General features: G+C 42.8%; 1 protein-coding gene across 1 annotated transcript in view; it reads left to right on the forward strand.

The window, feature by feature from the left end:
- gmnc (geminin coiled-coil domain containing) overlaps nucleotides 1-17,556 on the forward strand; it is a gene marked incomplete at both ends in the record, with an annotated part of 72,301 nt that extends 54,745 nt beyond the window's left edge. Inside the window, 4 exons of the mRNA XM_084142623.1 lie at nucleotides 13,550-13,724; nucleotides 14,034-14,122; nucleotides 16,339-16,455; nucleotides 16,654-17,556. Of these exons, the coding sequence (XP_083998749.1) occupies nucleotides 13,550-13,724; nucleotides 14,034-14,122; nucleotides 16,339-16,455; nucleotides 16,654-17,556 (1,284 nt within the window). The remainder of the gene's footprint in view (nucleotides 1-13,549; nucleotides 13,725-14,033; nucleotides 14,123-16,338; nucleotides 16,456-16,653) is intronic.
- Between the last annotated feature and the right edge of the window lie 5,529 nt (nucleotides 17,557-23,085).

The following is a 23,085-nucleotide window of genomic DNA, read 5'->3' on the forward strand; positions in this document are numbered from 1 at the left end:
CGCACTGTAGCGCAGGTCACTCTTTATACAGCCGACAATTCGGCTTTCAAAAGCGTTTCCCCCTACATTTGCAGATATTGCATTCATGGTAAACGCTGCATGTAGGCTCAACCGTAAATTACCTATAGAAGTGGAATGCTCTATAGTTCTGCTTGGATAGAATCCTGGCCTCAAATCTATAGTTTCTGGAGCCAACATGTTGACTCAGTGTGAGCCAGGCCCCATGCAGACAGGGAACAGTCCAAAAGGCCTGTTTACCACTTCACAACAGGTTGCAGGCAGCCAGAGTGGCCCGCTTGTTGCCCAACAAATCCATTGTCTGCAGCCCCCTGTCATTACAGCTCTCTGCAGGGGAAGTGCAGCAGAGAAAGGGCCGGCCGAGCTGACATCTGTGTCAGGGCCACGGGGTTAGACTCCCAGGTAGCCCACCTGTACAGCCTCATTACTGGCCCTAAACACGGAGCAATTAACTGGACAACTGGCTAAGAGGTGGGGGGGGGGGTCCGAATGGATAGTATGGTAGTCGCCGTCTAGCCGAAGATGGTTGGAGGAGTGGAGGGGGGATAGAGGGAAAGGATATGGAGGCATAGACAGATGTAGAGAGAGAGCTGTGGAGATATGGATGGAGGGATAGACAGCTGTGAAGGGGTAAAGGAGTGAAGGGATGGATGGAGGCAGAGCTTGGTGAAGGGGGTATGGAGGGAGTTAAAAGACAGTTCACGCAAATTATACAATTAGTTATTGGTTTCCTTACAGTGTAAGCAGTCTATGGACAAGGTACAGTATGACAGCAATCCATGCTTTGGTTTTGTTTAACTGGCCACTGCAAATTCAATGCAAGTCAATGGTACCAATATCAGCAATTTTTGCACGTCATATCCAAATAATCCGAAAGTATCTCAAATTGATTGTATAGCTCTATGAAATTACTTATAGATGATTTGGACATAAAGCGCAAAAAAATATAATATCGGTAACATTGACTTGCAATGAATTTGTACCACAAATGCTAAAAAGGCAGCATTTGGTTTCAGTGGCCTTGTCCATAGACTGCTTACAGGGTAAGGAAATCAATATATTATTTTGTAATTTGGATTAACTTTAAGGGGATGGAGGGGCAGGGGAGGGGTGCTCTGGGAGTGTGGTGCCAGGAAAATAACCTCTCACTCAACGTTAACAAAACAAAGGAGATGATCGTGGACTTCAGGAAACAGCAGAGGGTGCACCCACCTATCCACATCGACGGGACTGCGTGGAGAAGGTGAAAAGCTTCAAGTTCCTTGGCATACACATCACTGACAAACTGAAATGGACCACCCACACAGACAGTGTGGTGAAGAAGGCGGAACAGAGCCTCTTCAACCTCAGGAGGCTGAAGAAATGTGGCTTTGCACCTAAAACCCCCACAAACTTTTACAGATGTACAATTGAGAGCATCCTGTCTGGCTGTATCACCACCTGGTACGGCAACTGCACCGCCCGCAACCGCAAGGCTATCCAGAGGGTGGTGCGGTCTGCCCAACACATTACCGGGGGCAAACTACCCGCCCTCCAGGACATCTACAGAACCCGATGTCACAGGAAGGTCAAAAATATCATCAAGGACATCAACCACCCGAGCCACTGCCTGATCACCCTGCTATCATCCAGAAGGCGAGGTCAGTACAGGTGCATCAAAGCTGGGACCGAGAGACTGAAAAACTGATTCTATCTCAAGGCCATCAGACTGTTAAACAGCCATCACTAGCACATTAGAGGGTGCTGCCTATAGTCATAGACTAGAAATCACTGGCCACTTTAAGAAATGGAACACTAGCCATTTTAATAATATTTACATATCTTGCATTACTCATCTTATACACTACCGTTCAAAAGTTTGGGGTCACTTAGAAATGTCCTTGTTTTCGAAAGAAAAGCACTTTTTTTGTCCATTAAAATAACATAAAATTGATCAGAAATACAGTGTAGACATTGTTAATGTTGTAAAATGGCTATTGTAGCTGGAAACGGTTGATTTTTTAAATGGAATATCTACATAGGTGTACAGAGGCCCATTATCAGCAACCATCAGTCCTGTGTTCCAATGGCACGTTGTGTTTGCTAATCCAAGTTGATAATTTTAAAAGGCTAATTGATCATTAGAAAACCCTTTTGCAATTATGTTAGCAAAGCTGAAAACTGTTGTGCTGATTAATGAAGCAATAAAACTGGCCTTCTTGAGACTAGTTGAGTATCTGGAGCATCAGCAATTGTGGGTTCGATTACAGGCTCAAAATGGCCAGAAACAAATAACTTTCTTCTGAAACTCGTCAGTCTATTCTTGTTCTGAGAAATGAAGGCTATTCCATGCGAGAAATTGCCAAGAAACTGAAGATCTTGTACAACGCTGTGTACTACTCCCTTCACAGAACAGCGCAAACTGTCTCTAATCAGAATAGAAAGAGGAGTGGGAGGCCCCGGTGCACAACTGAGCAAAAGGACAAATACATTAGAGTGTCTAGTTTGAGAAACAGACGCCTCACAGGTCCTCAACTGGCAGCTTCATTAAATAGTACCCGCAAAACACCAGTCTCAACAGTGAAGAGGCGACTCCGGGATGCTGACCTTCTAGGCAGAGTTGCAAAGAAAAAGCCATATCTCAGACTTGCCAATAAAAAAATTAAGATTAAGATGGGCAGTCTGAGATATGGCTTTTTCTTATCAACTCTGCCTAGAAGCTGTTCAGGGTTCCCCTGCTCGCACACACACACACACACACACACACACACACACACACACACACACACACGTACCTACACACGCATTAATACATACAAAGACACACATACACAAACACGCACACACACTCACACAATCACTCCCTCACTCACACATAAGGGTGCCTTCAAACCAAAATGCATTAAACGCAGTGTTGTGGTGGGATGCAAAGAAAATGAAATTATTAGCTAGAAATGCTGTTCTACGTTAAACTTTTCTGATGGAAAAGGCATTGAGGGCAAAGTGTGGATTTGGATGAGAAGGGAGAATCTGCCAGGGATAAGGGACGGATTTGGGTATGAAAGACCAAAAAGGTCAAGAAAACCTGTAGCAACTTTTTGCATGTATTCATATCACACCCTTTGCTTATATATAGTGACCAAAACAGAAGATACATTTTTCTACAATACATAATTTCCACAGACATGTTGAAACAGACCATGTTGATAAAACATTTTTAGGAAACTACATCAGTTACTGTAAGAGCAGTTAAGCTACTTTATGTAGCTCATTCTTGAGTCCGAAAAGTAAGATAATAATGATCTAAAATGAAGCCGGCAGGAGGGCAGAGGGCGGTGGTGTCAAACCCCTGACAGACGGACACACAGAGTAGGAGGGAGAGAGGGGAAAACGGTCATTCATTTAACACAAAGGTGCAATGACAACACTTAGGCCTTTTACTGCTAGTGGTTTATCTTTTTTTTTTTTTTTTTTAGGTCATTTAGCTGACGCTCTTATCCAGAGCAACTTACATATTATCTGGCACTGGTATAGCGCAAAGTGTCACAAAAAATGTAGCAGAGCCTGTGGTCTTGCAGTAACTGTCCCCAGCTTCAAATACATATATTGCTCCACCAGAGGTTTCAATCATTCTCCCACTTTCCTGCCTGGGTACCAATAATATCTACTTTCTTCTGAAGTATGCACACAGTCACTACTTCACACAAACCTAAAAGCAATGGATTGGTGGAGGCATGGGCTAGTGTTCCCACCATTTTCTAACGTGGGTCACATGTTCAGAATATGTGTGTATGATGACAGTCTGTTGTTTTGGACAATGGCATCATAAATTACCATATTTGCAATGGTAGTACTAAGACTTTACATGAAAGGTTTCCAAACTCAGTTGCTTCAATGGGGATTCAGTCAGATTTCCACAAAGGTACGTTGGCACGCATAGAAATCCTTTGGCTATGTATAGTTTTACTTCAATGGCAAATGGGAGGGGGTGAGGATCTTAATCGGAGAGAGGGAAAAGTGGCAAGGAAGAGTGAAAGGAGAGAAGTTCTTATCCCTTTAATTGTCAGTTAGAGAGGATAGGAGTAAACACTAACACCCACGTCCCCCACCTCCTCCTCCTCCTTCGCCCCTCATACCTCCTCCTCGCCACCCCTGGAACAATTCACAAAGTCACTCTAAAACCCTGCAATTAAGACAGAAAGGACCAGCAAAACCCTTGGAGCCCACTTCTCCTGCCAAAGCTAAGCTTTGGCGAAACAAAAACAGGTTTTTGCTGCCTGCACGGCCCCTCCTCCCCCTCCTCCTCCTCCTCTGCAACACTGAAAACAAAACAAAACCACACAGAGGACCACACTTAAAGGGCATGTAGCAGCTATTTCTGAAGGCCGAAACGTATGTAATAGTAACTGAGAGTACCCCAAGAAAACATTCCCAAATGTAAAACTGAAATACATTTTAATAATACTGTAATTCTGTTCTAAAAGTCAGCTCTGACAAATCAGCTCTAACTTCGGAAACAATCCCACAGCGGCGGTCAGTGTCACACATTGAGGAAATAAATATCTGTGCTCACCCTTCATATACTTGTGAAAAAAAGCAAAAAACACTTAGGTTAGTAGTATGGAGCTAGCTAGCAATTGCATTTTTATTCATCAAGATGGCCAAGCTTTGTGTGGTAGCAGGGTGTAGCAACACTTGCTATGCAAATGTGAGCATGCCTCTATGGCCACGCAAATTAAACAGTTTGCGAAAAGTGGAATACATTTGTGAGAAGGAAGCAGGCAAATTTGGCATCTATTCGTCAATCTGCGGGGCACATTTCCTCCTTGAGAACTTCCATGGCTATCAACAATGGAAGGAGGGCTTCAACAAAACGTTTTTTCTTCCAAAGTGGATGGTGTCCCTACCAACAACGTGGCTGCAGCACCAGCAGAGACAGAGCACTATCAGGGCTTCACCTGGTAAGTGAAAGAGCTAGCTTACTACCTCTATGCTTAAGTTAGCTAGCTATAGAGCTACCGCATTTAGCTCACGTCTTCCATCTAAATAACACTGATTAATGTTAAAGTAACATGTCTGCAAGCTGTTGGTAGCTAACGGCTGGTGCTGTCATACTACAGATAGTACAAGCCTATGGGAAAAGAGCAGTTTTGGTCGAGATGGAGGTCAATGTTTCTGTATAGAGCCCTGTGGCTGGGGCTGAAACTGTGTGTGTGTCTATGTGTGTGGATGGCAGGCTAAACCGAAATGCGATGCTTTGGCCATGTATTCAATCGTGGATCTGGTGGCATTTTGGCCAAAGAACACAGGTTTTCTTTAGAGGGATGGATTTTGCTCAATGGGAAAGTTTATTTCTGGAGTTTAACGCATGAGTTGTATTTTGGGAGCTGCTGGCTGTCTGCACTTGGGCTCTCTGTGTGTGTGGATGGCTCGTTGGATGGTGTCTGTGGTGCCGGGGAAGTTTTCTACAGAGCCTTCTTGCGGGCTAAAATTAAATGCGACGCTTTGGTCATGGAATTGATCGCGGATCTGGGGTCATTTTGGAGAAGTCCCAGAGACAGGCTTTCTTTAGAGGGGTGGATTGTGGATTATGTTCAATGGCAACGTTTATTTTTTTTTAATCTAAGGATCAATGTTATCACAGTTGCTTCTTTTTGAAGAGGCATCAGCTAACATTAGCTTGCTATAGCTAGCTATCCTCTATCTCCATTTCTGAATGAATTTGTGTCAGTTTGTGTACTGCCATACAGTGGGGGAAAAAAGTATTTATTCAGCCACCAATTGTGCAAGTTCTCCCACTTAAAAAGATGAGAGAGGCCTGTAATTTTCATCATAGGTACACGTCAACTATGACAGACAAAATGAGAAAAATAAATCCAGAAAATCACATTGTAGGATTTTTAATGAATTTATTTGCAAATTATGGTGGAAAATAAGTATTTGGTCAATAACAAAAGTTTCTCAATACTTTGTTATATACCCTTTGTTGGCAATGACATAGGTCAAACGTTTTCTGTAAGTCTTCACAAGGTTTTCACACACTGTTGCTGGTATTTTGGCCCATTCCTCCATGCAGATCTCCTCTAGAGCAGTGATGTTTTGGGGCTGTCGCTGGGCAACACGGACTTTCAACTCCCTCCAAAGATATTCTATGGGGTTGAGATCTGGAGACTGGCTAGGCCACTCCAGGACCTTGAAATGCTTCTTACGAAGCCACTCCTTCGTTGCCCGGGCGGTGTGTTTGGGATCATTGTCATGCTGAAAGACCCAGCCACGTTTCATCTTCAATGCCCTTGCTGATGGAAGGAGGTTTTCACTCAAAATCTCACGAGACATGGCCCCATTCATTCTTTCCTTTACACGGATCAGTCGTCCTGGTCCCTTTGCTGAAAAACAACCCCAAAGCATGATGTTTCCACCCCCATGCTTCACAGTAGGTATGGTGTTCTTTGGATGCAACTCAGCATTCTTTGTCCTCCGAACACGACGTGTTGAGTTTTTACCAAAAAGTTCTATTTTGGTTTCATCTGACCATATGACATTCTCCCAATCCTCTTCTGGATCATCCAAAAGCAAACTTCAGAAGGGCCTGGACATGTACTGGCTTAAGCAGGGGGACACGTCTGGCACTGCAGGATTTGTGTCCCTGGCGGCGTAGTGTGTTACTGATGGTAGGCTTTGTTACTTTGGTCCCAGCTCTCTGCAGGTCATTCACTAGGTCCCCCTGTGTGGTTCTGGGATTTTTGCTCACCGTTCTTGTGATCATTTTGACCCCACGGGGTGAGATCTTGTGTGGAGCCCCAGATCGAGGGAGATTATCAGTGGTCTTGTATGTCTTCCATTTCCTAATAATTGCTCCCACAGTTGATTTCTTCAAACCAAGCTGCTTACCTATTGCAGATTCAGTCTTCCCAGCCTGGTGCAGGTCTACAATTTTGTTTCTGGTGTCCTTTGACAGCTCTTTGGTCTTGACCATAGTGGAGTTTGGAGTGTGACTGTTTGAGGTTGTGGACAGGTGTCTTTTATACTGATAACAAGTTCAAACAGGTGCCATTAATACAGGTAACGAGTGGAGGACAGAGGAGCCTCTTAAAGAAGAAGTTACAGGTCTGTGAGAGCCAGAAATCTTGCTTTTTTGTAGGTGACCAAATACTTATTTTCCACCATAATTTGCAAATAAATTCATTAAAAATCCTACAATGTGATTTTCTGGATTTTTTTTCCTCAATTTGTCTGTCATAGTTGACGTGTACCTATGATGAAAATTACAGGCCTCTCTCATCTTTTTAAGTGGGAGAACTTGCACAATTGGTGGCTGACTAAATATTTTTTTCCCCCACTGTATGCACGCACCACATTTCCATTATTTATTTTTTAGATTTTTTTTAAACAAGTATTTTTTTGAATTTCACTTCACCAATTAGGACTATTTTGTGTATGTGCATTACATGAAATCCAAATAAAAATCAATTTAAAATACAGGTTGTAATGCAACAAAATAGGAAAAGCGCCAACAGGGATGAATAATTTTGCAAGGCATTGTAACATAGCTAAATATGTCACCGGTATGGGCCAGTAAATATCCTAAAGCTAGCCAGCTAGACAGTGATAGCCGCAGCTAAAACCAGGGAGAGAGGGAGGAGAGAATTAACTTTCTGTTTCATCTGCTGCTGGCTTGATAATGTTCACTCAAATACGTTTTTCCACATGTAATTGATGAAATTAGAATTTTATTCTATAAAGATTGTAATTGTGTCAATATGTTGTGACTAGTGTAGAAGAATCCTCACTGACATATTCCATACTTAAACGTGTTGCGCACCAGCTTATCATCTACGTTAGGCTCACCGTGTGAGTCATCAAAATTACGATCTTGCGTTCAAGCCTTTCCATGTGTTTACGTGTGGGGAGCATAAATTGTAAACTAACAAATATTTTTTCAAGTTGGAACCCATGTATATTAGGTAATATACAGCCTCAACTACATAAATGTCTGAAAGGATCCATTATATGCTACCTGGACTTTAAGAACCTGGTCTGAAACTAGGGTGTGACCAGAGCTGAACCACCCAAGGGAAGTGTGTGTGTGTGTGTGTGCGTGTGTGTGTGATTGTGTGATTGTGCGTACATGTGTGGGCCGCAGACATGCAATTATACATTTTACAGCTAATGAATGTTATAATAAGATAGACCATAATGCATTGCAGTCTACAGTAATATATTGTAAACTGAAAAAGCAGCACATTACAGTATGATTTAAAAAATTACATCAATTCGTTACAGTGTAACTAAAACGTCCAATTATTTATAGAACTGAGGTGACACTCCATTCAGGTGATCCTCAAGTTATCTCTGAACTTCCTGTGTGTGAGAAGACCCGGCCACCCACACGCCCACACAAAGCCAGCCTACACCTGAAACAAGCCAGAAAGTGGTTTACTTGCTCAACTGAAATGCTGAAAATGTTAGTACATTTCTGAATTAGACCATCACAAGCATAGGTCATATTTTATTGTACAGTGCCTTGCAAAAGTATTTTCCTATTTTGTTGCATTACAACCTGTAAATTAAATGGATTTTTATTTGGATTTCATGTAATGGACATACACAAAATAGTCCAAATTGGTGAAGTGAAATGAAGAAAAAAATAACTTGTTTCAAAAAAGTATTACAAAAAAAAATTAAAAAGTGGTGTGTGCATATGTATTCACCCCCTTTGCTATGAAGCCCCTAAATAAGATCTGGTGCAACCAATTTTCTTCAGAAGTCACATAATTAGTTAAATAAAGTTCACCTGTGTGCAATCTAAGTGTCACATGATCTGTCACATGATCTTAGTATATATACACCTGTTCTGAAAGGCCCCAGAGTCTGCAACACCACTAAGCAAGGGGCACCACCAAGCAAGAGGCACCATGAAGACCAAGGAGCTCTCCAAACAGATCAGGGACAAAGTTGTGGAGAAGTAGAGATCAGGGTTGGGTTGTAAAAAAATATCAGAAACTTTGAACATCCCACGGAGCACCATTAAATCCATTATTAAAAAATTTAAAGAATATGGCACCACAACAAAACTGCCAAACTCACGGACCAGACAAGGGGGGCATTAATCAGAAGCAACAAAGAGACCAAAGATAACCCTGAAGGAGCTGCAAAGCTCCACAACGGAGATTGGAGCATCTGTCCATAGGACCACTTTAAGCCGTACACTCCACAGAGCTGGGCTTTACGGAAGAGTGGCCAGAAAAAAGCCATTGCTTAAAGAAAAAATAAGCAAACATGTTTAGTGTTCGCCAAAAGGCATGTGGGTGACTCCCCAAACATATGGAAGAAGGTACTCTGGTCAGATGAAGCATGGTGGTGGCAGCATCATGCTGTGGGGATGTTTGTCATCGGCAGGGACTGGGAAACTGGTCAGAATTGAAGGAATGACGGTGCTAAATACAGGGAAATTCTTGAGGGAAACCTGTTTCAGTCTTCCAGAGATTTGAGACTGGGACGGAGGTTCACCTTCCAGCAGGACAATGACCCTAAGCATAATGCTAAAGCAACACTCGAGTGGTTTAAGGGGAAACATTAAAATGTCTTGGAATGGCCTAGTCAAAGACCAGACCTCAATCCAATTGAGAATCTGTGGAATGACTTATAGATTGCTGTCCACCAGTAGAACACATCCAACTTGAAGGAGCTAGAGCAGTTTTGCCTTGAAGAATGGGCAAAAATCCCAGTGGCTAGATGTGCCAAGGTTTTGGAGACATACCCCAAGAGACTTGCAGCTGTAATTGCTGCAAAAGGTGGATCTACAGAGTTTTGAGTTTGGGGGGGTGAATAGTTTGTTTGTTTCACAATAAAAAATATTTTGCATCTTCAAAGTGGTAGGCATGTTGTGTAAATCAAATTATACAAACCCCCCAAAAAATCGATTTTAATTCCAGGTTATAAGGCAACAAAATAGGAAAAATGCCAAGGGGGGTAAATATTTTCGCAAGCCACTGTAAATGACACCTTATTTTAACTTTAGTTGCATGCAGTAGTCATGCTGAGAAGCCAGAAATTACACCTAAATGAGACAGAATTAAAATGTACAAAATTATTTTCCTGACGAAGCATGGCAAATTGCACCTTTTCCTCCCTACATAAATGCTGAAACATGACAAGCTGAAAATACAGTGCATTCGGAAAGTATTCAGACCGCTTGAATTTTTCCACATTTTGTTACATTACAGCCTTATTCTAAAATGGATTAAATAAAACATATTCCTCATCAATCTAAACAATACCCCATAAAGACACAGCGAAAACAGGTTTTTAGTATTTCTTTCAAATTTATGAAAAATTAAAAGCAGACATACCTTATTTACATAAGTATTCAGACCCTTTGCTATGAGACTCAAAATTCAGATCAGGGGCATCCTGTTTCCATTGATAATTCTTGAGATGTTTCTACAACTTGATTGGAGTCCACCTGTGGTAAATTCAATTGATTGGACATGATTTGGAAAGGCACACACAATGCATGTCATTGCAAAAACCAAGCCATGAGGTCGAAGGAATTGTCTGTACCGCTCCGAGACAGGAATGTGTCGAGGCACAGATCTGGGGAAGGGTACCAAAAAATGTCTGCAGCATTAAAGGTCCCCAAAAACAGAGTTGCCTCCATCATTCTTAAATGGAAGAAGTTTGGAACCAGCAAGACTCTTCCTAGAGCTGGCCTCCTGGCCAAACTGAGCAATCGGAGAAGAAGGGCCTTGGTCAGGGAGGTGACCAAGAACCCGATGGTCACTCTGATAGAGCTCCAGAGTTCATCTGTGGAGATGGGAGAACCTTCCAGAAGGACAACCATCTCTGCAGCACTCCACCAATCAGGCCTTCATGCTAGTGTGGCCAGAAGGAAGCCACTCCTCAATAAAAGCACATGACAGCCCACTTGGAGTTTGCCAAAAGGCACCTAAAGACTCTCCGACCATGAGAAACAAGATTCTCTGGTCTGATGAAACCAAGATTGAACTCTTTTGCCTGAATGCCAAGCGTCACGTCTGGAGGAAATGTGGCACCATCTCTACGGTGAAGCATGGATGTGGCAGCATCATGCTTTGGGGATGTTTTTCAGCGTCAGGGACTGGGAGAGTAGTCAGGATCGAGGGAAAGATGAACGGAGCAAAGTACAGAGAGATCCTTGATGAAAACCTGCTCCAGAGCACTCAGGACCTCAGACTGGGGCGAAGGTTCCCGTTCTAACAGGACAATGACCCTAAGCACACAGCCAAGACAATGCAGGAGTGGCTTCGGGACAAGTCTCTGAATGTCCTTGAGTGGCCCAGCCAGAGCCCAGACTTGAACCCGATCTAACATCTCTGGAGAGACCTGAAAATAGCTGTGCAGCGACGCTCCCCATCCAACCTGACAGAGATTGAGCGGATCTGCAGAGAAGAATGTGAGAAACTCCCCAAATACAGGTGTGCCAAGCTTGTAGCGTCATACCCAATAAGACTTGAGGATGCAACAAAGTCAAGGGTCTGAATACTTATGTCTGTGATATTTCCGAGGGGGGGGGGGTTAAATATAAATTTGCAAACATTTCTCAAAACCTGTTTTTGCTTTGTCATTAAGGGGTATTGTGTGTAGATTGATGAGGGGGGGGGGGGGGGGGCAAAACAATGTAATCCATTTTAGAATAAGGCTGTAACGTAACAAAGTGGAAAAAGTCAAGGGGTCTGAATACTTTTCAAATGCACTGTATGTTTAAATATCATTGTGAGGTGTGAGGGTAATGATAATAAAGATGACAGAAACTAGATTTCTATGAATTGCCACCGTTAAAAGTCATGAACAGTCAAAATCATCGTTTTTTTTTTTGCTTGACATAGCCTGTCTTTTCAAACTTCCTGCTGGTAGTTAGCCATGAAAGAGAAATTGCTTTTCAGAATGACTGTTCAGGACCTTTAAACTATCATGCAATATGACACTGAGGATGGAATGTGTCACTAACTCATTCCTCATTCTCTGGAACATGTATGTAGCCAACTTTCTATTGCTCAATTGATCCAATGCACAGTTGAAGCTAGAAATCGTTTAGAAAATATACCACCAGCATCATTACAATAAATACAGTACACCCCTACCCTCTTCCTCCTCCTCCTTCCTCAATACTGCCCCTTTCCCTTCTCTCTCTCTCTCTCTCTCTCTTACCTCACGTCTCATACAATACCATGTTAATGTATCACTCAAAGGTATGTTCCTTTCATTTAACTGCCAGTTGAGTTGAGGTGGGGGTATATGCATGTCTACCCATGACAGACGTTTGGTTAAATTAATTCCCCATGTCTCTTAACTATCTGTTCTCGGTTTAAACATTAACTCTGCGCCATCCAATGGACGGAGTCCTGCGCACAGGTGCCGTAGGAGGATTTGTATCTCTCCATCATATCTGCTCCTGAGCAGAATGACTTGATGATGCGGCTATATACTCATTCACCGTGCAAAATAAAATAAGTATTAGTGTAAGCTACTGCATTAAGGGACATGCATAATAACGCATCTTGATTCGTTCTGATTAAATGAAACAAGCCGCGCAGATGTGGATCACCAAGACTCCAACTGTCCAATATCACACGTCACAAGTTTGACAGCTTTAGATCGTCAAATCAGATTGCGTGGAGAGAGGGGATAGGGCTCAGTCTTCACTGCTACTGCAAAATTAAGATTAGTTGTAGCCTACTTAATCACCTCCCCCAACCCACGCAGCAGTTCTCCATACAGGTTCGGAGCGTTCCCGGAGCCCCACACGCGCCCTACTCCGTGTGACCCTACCTTCACCATGGTGAGTGTCCTGGTCACATCATTTGACAGTTAAACATTCATGTATGTTTTGTTTGTCCATTTTCCTAATAATATGGACTTTTTAGTTGTGTTAATGTTCATCAGCGCATGGTGACCATGATGCGCGATTTTACGCACAGTGTTCCCCGGCAATTTGATGCATTTGCAGACTTGCATGTGACGAGTTTTATAAATACATTTGATTAAACGTTTTGTAAAACATAGCGTAGCCTACCTACAATGTTGACTGAAGTGCTGAGATTTTGTGAGCTGGAGCCATGATCGGGAATTTGCACAGTTTCGATAAGGCAGACGCAACAGGTAGATAGATGATGCTGATCGCTGTAACTCTCGAGGAACTTTATCCGTATCTCACATTACGGCGTGGAAAATTGTGGATTGCTTGTGGCGTTGATTTAATTATTCAGTTATATTTTATACACATCTGATAGTTGTTTATTCGATCTGACTGGAATTCACATCAAATAAGGATGTTGCATCTAAGCATGATTGAAGCCAATTTATTTAATAGTTCCATGTTAGAGAGTAAGAGAGACAGACAGAGTTCACAATGTATCACCATTTATCCCAATTAATCACATCTGTCTACATTAGGTGATGGATTATTGTCACAATTGATAATCATGAACATGTTATAATATACAATTAGGTCTTTTATTGATAAACTATCACTTCATTGATGAGGTATCCCTCGTGCCTATTTGTTTTACAGAGCACAGCCCTGACTTGTCAAGATCTGAGCTTTGTAGGGGGCCAACTCTACAACTGCCCTTACCCAGCCCCAACGTCCGCAGACAGTGTTGACGTTTCCACGGTGACTCTGGCCTCCTTTTGGGCCGCTGGTCCCCCGGACGACACAGCCTGCCAGCACGAGCCGACACAGCGGGGTAAGTCTGTTGAAATTAATTTTTACTTCGCAGTGATATGCCAGGTTCAGCGCGAGACTCCATGTGGCTGGCTCGTTTATCACTGAAAGTTTCCTAATTTGGATATCACATAATAGGATTGATTTAAAATCACATCCTAAGGTTTTTGACTCCGTTTTTTTTCTTCAAATCGTTTGTTTATTTTCTCTATACTGTACACATTACTTACTCATGTAGGCCTATCTATCACAGGCCTTTACTGCTGTTTGCCGCTATTATTGTTAAATTTCTGATATTTAGGGTAATGTCTTTGTCTTCTCTTCCACCTAGAACTCTACTCCTGCTTGGACTTTGGGACCTCTCGACCTGACCCCATCTGGACTGACCACCTGTCACCACATTTGCAGAGAAACAAGCAGGTAGCTATTTACACGAACAAAACTGGAGGGTTTCTTCCATCAGAATTTCAGGTGCTACCTGAAAGGGCGGCAGGTAGCTTAGTGGTTAAGAGCGTTGTACCAGTAACCGAAAGGTCGCTGGTTCTAATCCCCAAGCCGACTAGGTGAAAAATCTGCCGATGTGCCCTTGAGCAAGGCACTTAACCCTAATTGCTCCTGTAAATCGCTCTGGATAAGAGCGTCTGCTAAATGACCAATTTATTTAAATTCATTCAGAGCAGAAACTATCCACTCAATGATTCTATTAAAAGCTGTGGGTTGTGTGTGAAGTGTGCAGGGGCGTAGGAGCCAGAGGGACAGGGGGGACCCCAATGTTAGAAGCAGGTCAAATGTCCCCTCAATAATAAAATAAATAAATGACTTTTATTTTGAAAAAATGAGTCACCAGATTAATTGAGGAACTTTTATTTTGAAAAGGCCTCTGCTGCTGGAATGTGAGTCACTTCCCCCACCTCCACTGACTGCTTCATTCTCACTCTTGGTTGTTACAAGCAGTGTGGCAGTGTGTGAGTGAGATAAAAAGCACTGTGCAGCACCGCCATTATTACTCACCGCACTGGGGAAAGTAATTGTTGTTGGCAACAACAAAGTCCGTTTAAGTAAAGAGTGTATGAATGTGAATAAACTGTGATATGTTAGAACGAAAGTGAGCTTTCTCCTGGCTAGTAGCTAGTTAGCTTTACATTTACGGTTTTAGTCATTTTTAGTTGTGTCAGGTTTTATCTAACTAGCTAACGCTAGGTTTTATCTAACTAGCTAACTTCTGGCTGTGTAAAAAACTGATAGTGAATGTTTTGAAGCCAATAATACTTGCTAGCTACAGAGTTACTTGCACAATCACTGGCATAGGGTCAGCAAATTAGCAATGGATGTGCCACCAGTCAAGAAGATTTAAAAAAAGAGGACATAAGAGTTTTTTTCAAAGGAGTGCATAGGACTTGGAAACTGCCAGTACACCACCCCTGGCAAATTTGCTTGCACATTTTAGTGATTTCATCTTAGATGTCTTTGACTTCATCACATGATTATGGGTCATGAAGGTGTGTTCCATGTGTTAAGACTTTGGTGCTATCATAATCATGGCAGGAGCGTAACAGCCATGAACAGACAGACAGGCAGAGAGAGTGAGAGAGAGGCCAAAAGCAACAGGTAATACAGTGAGAAGTGCCTCTCCAAGCTCATAGAGTTCATAGACGGATGATATGTCATAGTGTGAATCAATCTGAATGATCATATATGATCTCTGATGAAATGATAGCAGTTTAAGTCAAGAGGATTTATTGCATGTGTTAACTTCATGCAGGAGAGAGGCAGCCATGATTATATTTCATTTTTGGTCATTGTGTAGAGTTGATTAATTTCAGTTTGACCAATTTTTTTATTTATTAAAACAGTTTTTAACTTTGTATGTTACTGGTTATTATTACAGTATAATAACTGTATTATACGTTGAAAATATTACCATACAGTATGTATAGCACTATTAGTAACAACCTGACATAGGGGAACTGAGAAAAATACTAGGAAATTAATCATAATGCAGTAGAGAAAGAGTACAAAATGGTTGTTTAATTTAATATATCCACATTAACAGTCACACAGTATGAATGGCCATGGCCCTACGACTGATTGACTGTACCAGAGTAAGTGCCCCTCTGCAAGCCCCCCCTTAGCCTTGTAAATGTGCCCATTTGTAAGTTAAGATTAGTCTCTATCCCCCCCAGAATCGTAGCAAACACAAGGTGCAAGTTCGAAATGTGGTTGTGCATCAGCATATTTTTTTTTTGTCTTATGTCTCTTGTTGGGAAGTTAGTCTAGCCAGCTGTCTAAATGTGTAGTTGACCGACCTCCAGGGGGCCCCCATTGATTTTGCTAGTCAATCTCACTCAAATTTCATTAACATGGCATAAGTCATGGCAAAATGTGCAGAATTGCAGAAAATTAGCTTTAAAACTGCACATATTTTCTCTCCACCCCATGGCAAAATGGGTAGAATTGCAGGAAATGTACTTTAAAACTGATTTTTTTCTCTCTCTGCTGTCAAGAGTGGAGCCACTAAAATGGATTTTTCATCTTCTGTTTTTCTTCTTCTTTTTCTTCTTCAAATGAGTAAATAAAATAATGAATATATCATTTGTACTGTAGATACTTACAAATGTTTCTTTCATTTTCCTAAGCTTCAAGACACGTTGATACAAAGAGAGGGGGAACTGGCAAGACTGCATGAGGAAAATAACAAACTCAAAGAATTCTTAAACTCCTCATTTGTGAAAACGTTGGAGGAAAAAACTAAGGTAATTACTTCATAATCAAAGATCATTCATGGCTGATTGGTTGATTAATTTCAGCTGAGTTTATCTCTAGTTATCTCTAAAGTCTATCTCTAAATGTAGCATAATAAGTGTGCCCTTTGGAAAGCCTAGTTTTCCCAGTTTACAGAGGTGTAGTTTCTCTCAAACAGCCTCCTCACTTGTGTTCATCCTTTTCCATAGAGACTTCTCTCTGCTCAGAGTGGCGATAGGAGGAGGAACCGGAAGCGGAATTCCAAAATCCAGAATCTGCATGGTGTTGGAGAATTCCGGAACCTCAGTGCCAGTCAGCTTCTCCTTGGTTCTCAGGTGAAACGGACCTGCCGGAACTTGTCCCTGCAGTTCTGTTCCGAAGAGGAGCTAGCCAGCACCCCACCTGTGGACCTGTGGATCCTGCAGACCTTGGGCCTGAAGGACGAGGACACCATCGATACAACATCCACTGAATACAGCTTCAATTCCTCCATTGACTCCCTCACCAAATGCAGCTCCAACACAGACTCCTCTGGTGACTACTGCCAAACAACCAATCATAAAACCATCGCTTATGACACACCTACTGATGGCCCTGGCCATGGTGCCAGAATAGGACAATACACTGATTACTGCTTTAACACCAACATTGACTATAGTGTCTCTACAGACTCCGGCTCTAACTTCACTGGAACTGTGCCCTCCATCCAATACAACCCTAGCATAGAAGTCACCCCCAATTTCCAGGCCACCCCGTATGAACCCCCACTGGCCCAATTGGTCAACACTCTCTCGTCAACTGACCCAATACAGCCATTCAGGCCCATCTTAGCCTCCTCTACCTATCTGTCTCAGGACAGGAGTCCCGGGCTGCACCACACTCCCAGCCCGCAGTGCCGCAGCCCCTCCAGTCCTGTAGGGGGTGATGTGACGACTCAGTACCCTGAACTGTCTACCCCACGTAGCCGGACAGAGCTAGCTTTCAGCATGTCCCTAAACCCTTCCAGCAGCGTCAGACTCAAGACACACAGCTTTCCTCAGGGACAGGCCTTCGTCCGCAAGGACACCCATGGAGGCTGGAACTTCACCTGGGTCCCCAAACAAGGCCCATAAGCCTAATTTATATCTTACGGACAGACGCAAGAAATACAATAAGCTATGCAAAATGGTGACCCTGCGTAGGTGCAAAGCAAGAATAAGCAAACGTGTGCAGCCCCGTGATTTGTAACTAGATGCAAATACGCAGGATCGCCATTTTGCGTAGGTAACTGTGTTTGTGCATAGGCCTGAATGAAAAGCATCGTCGGTAGCTAGCTCCTAGTCCAGAGGACGATGGATAACTTGCTGTTCTAAAAGAGAGAATAACTGCCACAGAGACAATTGCCCTTGCTGCTGTAAAACACTGTTAACCACAGAAAAGTAAAACACTGCCCAGTACCCTTCAGCTGCAGACACAGAACTGGAAAAACAGCCTTAAAGTAGCAGTGCAGTTTGGCAAAGAGGAAATAGTGCTGGTGATCCAATACAAGGCTTACTGCTCCAGACCCCTGATAGGTCACACTGCCTAGTGCCCTAAGCCTTGAGCAATTTGAAAACTTCACCTGTACTGTAGAAGAACAACACAAATGTACAGATAAGGCAGGTAAACAGGTTGTAAAATGTAGCCTGTGGAAGTTGATCAAATGTACCTCTAAGCTATAACAATGTTATTAATGAGACATAAGCTGCCTAACATAAGTGCCAGACAGAAGTCTACTGGTTTAATTTTAATGTGTAAATAATCCTACTACATATTAACCCTACTTTGAGTGTCAATGATGATATAGGGACCAGAGTTTTTCTTAGACAGTTCAAATGGTCAGGAAAAACTTATTCTACAAGCCTTATACAGACCAAAAACAGAGCCTGTCATCCAATCAGGGCTCAATCAAACCTGGCACAGTACCTGACCAGTACCCAAGGAAAAGCTCCCTAGATATACACCATAGATACACTACAGTGCCTTGCAAAAGTATTCATCCCCCTTGGCATTTTTAATATTTTGTTGCATTACAACCTTTAATTAAAATGGATTTTTATTTGGATTTCATGTAATGGACATACACAAAATAGTCCAAATTCTGAAATGAAAAAAAATACTTATTTCAATAAATTCAAAAAAATAAATAACGGAAAAGTGGTGCGTGCATATGTATTCACCCCCTTTGCTAGGAAGCCCCTAAATAAGATCTGGGCAAACCAATTACCTTCAGAAGTCACATAATTAGTTAAATAAAGTCCACCTGTGTGCAATCTAAGTGTCACATGATCTGTCACATGATCTCAGTATATATACACCTGTTCTGAAAGGCCCCAGAGTCTGCAACACCACTAAGCAAGGGGCACCACTAAGCAAGTGGCACCATGAAGACCAAGGAGCTCTCCAAACAGGTCAAGGACAAAGTTGTGGAGAAGTACAGATAAGGGTTGGGTTATAAAAAAATATCAGAAACTTTGAACATCCCACGGAGCACCATTAAATCCATTATTAAAAAATGTAAAGAATATGGCACCACAACAAACCTGCCAAGAGAGGGCCACCGACCAAAACTCATGGACCAAGCAAGGAGGGCATTAATCAGAGAGGCAACAAAGAGACCAAAGATAACCCTGAAGGAGCTGCAAAGCTCCACAGCGGAGATTGGAGTATCTGTCCATAGGACCACTTTAAGCCGTACTCTCCACAGAGCTGGGCTTTACGGAAGAGTGCCCAGAAAAAAGCCATTGCTTAAAGAAAAAAATATGCAAACCAGTTTGATGTTCACCAAAAGCCATGTGGGAGACTCCCCAAACATATGGAAGAAGGTACTCTGGTCAGATGAGACTAAAATTGAGCTTTTTGGGCATCAAGGAAAACGCTATGTCTGGCGCAAACCCAACACCTCTCATTACCCCGAGAATACCATCATAATGTGGGGATGTTTTTCATTGGCAGGGACTGGGAAACTGGTCAGAATTGAAGGAATGATGGATGGTGCTAAATACAGGGACATTCTTGAGGGAAACCTGTTTCAGTCTTCCAGAGATTTGAGACTGGGACGGAGGTTCACCTTCCAGCAGGACAATGACCCTAAGCATACTGCTAAAGCAACACTCGAGTGGTTTAAGGGGAAATATTTAAATGTCTTGGAATGGCCTAGTCAAAGCCCAGACCTCAATCCAATTGAGAATCTGTGGTATGACTTAAAGATTGCTGTCCACCAGCGGAACCCATCCAACTTGAAGGAGCTGGAGAAGTTTTGCCTTGAAGAATGGGCAAAAATCCCAGTGGCTAGATGTGCCAAGCTTATAGAGACATACCCCAAGAGACTTGCAGCTGTAATTGCTACAAAAGGTGGCTCTACAAAGTCTTGACTTTGGGGGGGTGAATAGTAATGCATGCTCAAGTTCTATTTTTTTATTTTCTTATTTCTTGTTTGTTTCACAACAAAACTAAATTTGCATCTTCAAGGTGGTAGGCATGTTGTGGAAATCAAATTATACAAACCCCCCAAAAATCGATTTTAATTCCAGGTTGTAAGGCAACAAAATAGGAAAAATGCAAGCCACTGTACATGACCAAAAGTATGTGGACACCTGCTCGTCGAACATTTCCTTCCAAAATCATGGGCATTAATATGGAGTTGATCCCCCTTTTGCGGCTATAACATCCTCCACTCTTCTGGGAAGGCTTTCCACTAGATGTTGGAACATTGCTGCAGGGACTTGCTTCCGTTCAGCCCAAAAGCATTAGTGAGGTCGGGCACTGATGTTGGGCGATTAGGCATGGCTCGCAGTCGGCGTTCCAATTCATCCCAAAGGTGTTCGATGGGGTTGAGGTCAGGGCTTTGGGCAGGCCGTCAAGTTCTTCCACACCAATCTCAACAAACCATTTCTGTATGGCCCTCGCTTTGTGCACTGGGACACTGTCATGCTTAAACAGGAAATAGCCTTCCCCAAACTGTTGCCACAAAATTGGAAGCACAGAATCGTCTAGAATGTCATTGTATGCTGTAGCGTTAAGATTTCCCTTCAATGGAACTAAGGGTCCTAGCCCGAACCATGAAAAACAGCCCCAGACTATTATTCCTCCTCCACTGAACTTTACATTTGGCACTGATTCATCCATCGGACTGCCAGATGGTGAAGCATGATTCATCACTCCAAAGAACGCGTTTCCACTGCTCCAGAGTTCAATGGCGGCAAGCTTTACACCACTCCAGCCGTGTCTTGGCATTGCACATGGTGAGCTTAGGCTTGTGTGCGGCTGTTTGGCCATGGAAACCCATTTCATGAAGCTCCTGACGAACAGTTATTGTGCTAATGTTGCTTCCAGAGGCAGTTTGGAACTTGGTAGTGAGTGTTGGAACCGTGGACAGACAATATTTTGCGTTACGCGCTTCAGCACTCGGCAGTCTCGTTTTGTGAGCTTGTGTGGCCTACCACTTCGCGGCAGAGTCGTTGTTACTCCTAGACGTTTCCACTTCACAATAACAGCACTTACAGTTGAACGGGGCAGATCTAACAGGGCAGAAATTTGACGAGCTGACTTGTTGGAAAGGTGGCATCCTATGACAGTGCCACGTTGAAAGTCACTGAGCTCTTCAGTAAGGCCATTCTACTGCCAATGTGTGTCTACGGAGATTGCATGGCTGTGTGCTCGATTTTATACACCTGTCAGCAACGGGTGTGGCTGAAATAGCCGAATCCACTAATTTGAAGGGGTGTCCACATATTTTTTGTATATATTGTGTATCTATACTGTATTTCTAGGGAGTTTTTCCTGGTGTGAGAAAAAAAACCTGGTCCTACTGAAAGCTACAAATACAGAGCATTTTACACACTGCCAACAAAAACTAGAGTAAAATGTGCCCTTCCAGTCACTACAAACCACTGCAATACACTGTCCCTTGATTTTAGATGTGAAACTGTACACAATGTGATTTCATGATTTTGTAAGTTGACCTGAGTTTGTGATCAAAAAAAGAAATACTGATTAGCAATTTTCTCTGTGAATTTTGTTCCAAATACTGTGACATAATCCATTTTAAAGCCAGTTCTATCACATTTCACACTTTTTTTGTCTCCCCTTATTATCCCATGATGGTGTTAGATTTAGTCACTGTCCCAGAGTGGTCTTCACAGGACCAGTAGAATCTGCATCTTTTCATTGCTCTACCACTTTACACATTTTTTGTGGATATGATTCCTGTTCTCTCTTTAACCTTTTTTCATATGTCTCAATGGCTAATTGTCATGTCTTGTAGGCAGTAGGTTTGTTTGAACTGCATCAACGCTGAACAAACTGAGTAAAAATGTTGTCCTAAGACTAGTTTGAGAACCAATAGATTGCCCCAAGACTAGTCATCTGAAACTCTATGGCATAAGGGTGGAACAAAGTCCTTGGACTTGAGATTTATATATCGTCGCACCAAGCCAACCGTTTTTTTGTAAAGGAGTGGGGCAGTCTCACTCACACATTTTTTGTTTATTGGATAGAACAGACATATAGAGGAACAATAGAGCAGAGATTGTGCTGAAATAGCAGTGGGCATGATTCAAACCCATGCTGCAGTGGTGTATCTGATCAGAAGGAGTCGGCATAGACAGCTAGACCACCCTAGGCCACACCCAGCCAACCTTGTTACAGGGATGACCTGCCATGCTACATTAACTAAGCTCACTACGGCACTTGTCTCTCCATACTTTCCAGGAGCTTTTTGTTCCCCTTTACTAAAAAAACAAAAGACGACCAGCAGCTCCCGGGAGAGATACCCACCCTGATCCGCCCACCAAGGTAACGATGGGCCGCATCCCATGGGGGGAAAAAGACGGGATACTCCCCCGCTCTTGGGCTCCCCTGAGAGCTTACGGAGGGAAAGTTCAGTCTCAGAGTTAGCCATGGTGAGCGAGTGGTCTATCCTTAATGACAAGGTAAAGCCTCTACAGATGTCCACCAGATTGGGTTGGTAAGATGTATGAAAGGTAGACAGACCCTGAGACAGGAGGCTTGGCTGTTGAACCCACGGTCGGTCCTCTATTTCCTGGCTAAGTGTTGGGGAGGCAAAGGGGTCATTAAGTGGGCCTACCCTGCTGAAACTCAATATGGCCCGAGTGTTTCTGAGGAGGGGGATCATGTTGTCAATTCTCACCCAGCTGACATCCTTGCTAACTATCATCATCGCTGGCATATATTACACGTCTAGGGGGAATGGAATGACTGACATTAGTTAGTCACGTATACGAATGTACCTATGGCAGGTGTTCTTAAATGGAGAGAATTAATTGAACAGTTTGGCCCTCTATTACCTAACAGTCCTTCGACAAGAACGTTGAGTTAGACACTGAGTGCCGGTTTCCCGGATACAGATTAAGCCTTGTCCTGGACTAAAATGTTACTTCAGTGGAAATCTCAGCTAACCCAGAACTAAAATTGTGCATAATTTGGTCAACTGCGCGATTAAGTTCTGGGTCTATACATGTTAGAATTGGAGAGTTCCAGTTTGCAAAGTCTCCACCCTCGCAAAAGGAAACTCTCAGGCAAAGCCCAAAGTGGGGAGGGACCTACCTGAATTTGTCCAATAAGAAACTCTGTTTTTGTTGGGAAAATGTTTTCCTACAATA

Source organism: Coregonus lavaretus (assembly GCF_964263955.1).
Source record: "Coregonus lavaretus genome assembly, chromosome: 26".
Lineage (NCBI taxonomy): Eukaryota > Metazoa > Chordata > Actinopteri > Salmoniformes > Salmonidae > Coregonus > Coregonus lavaretus.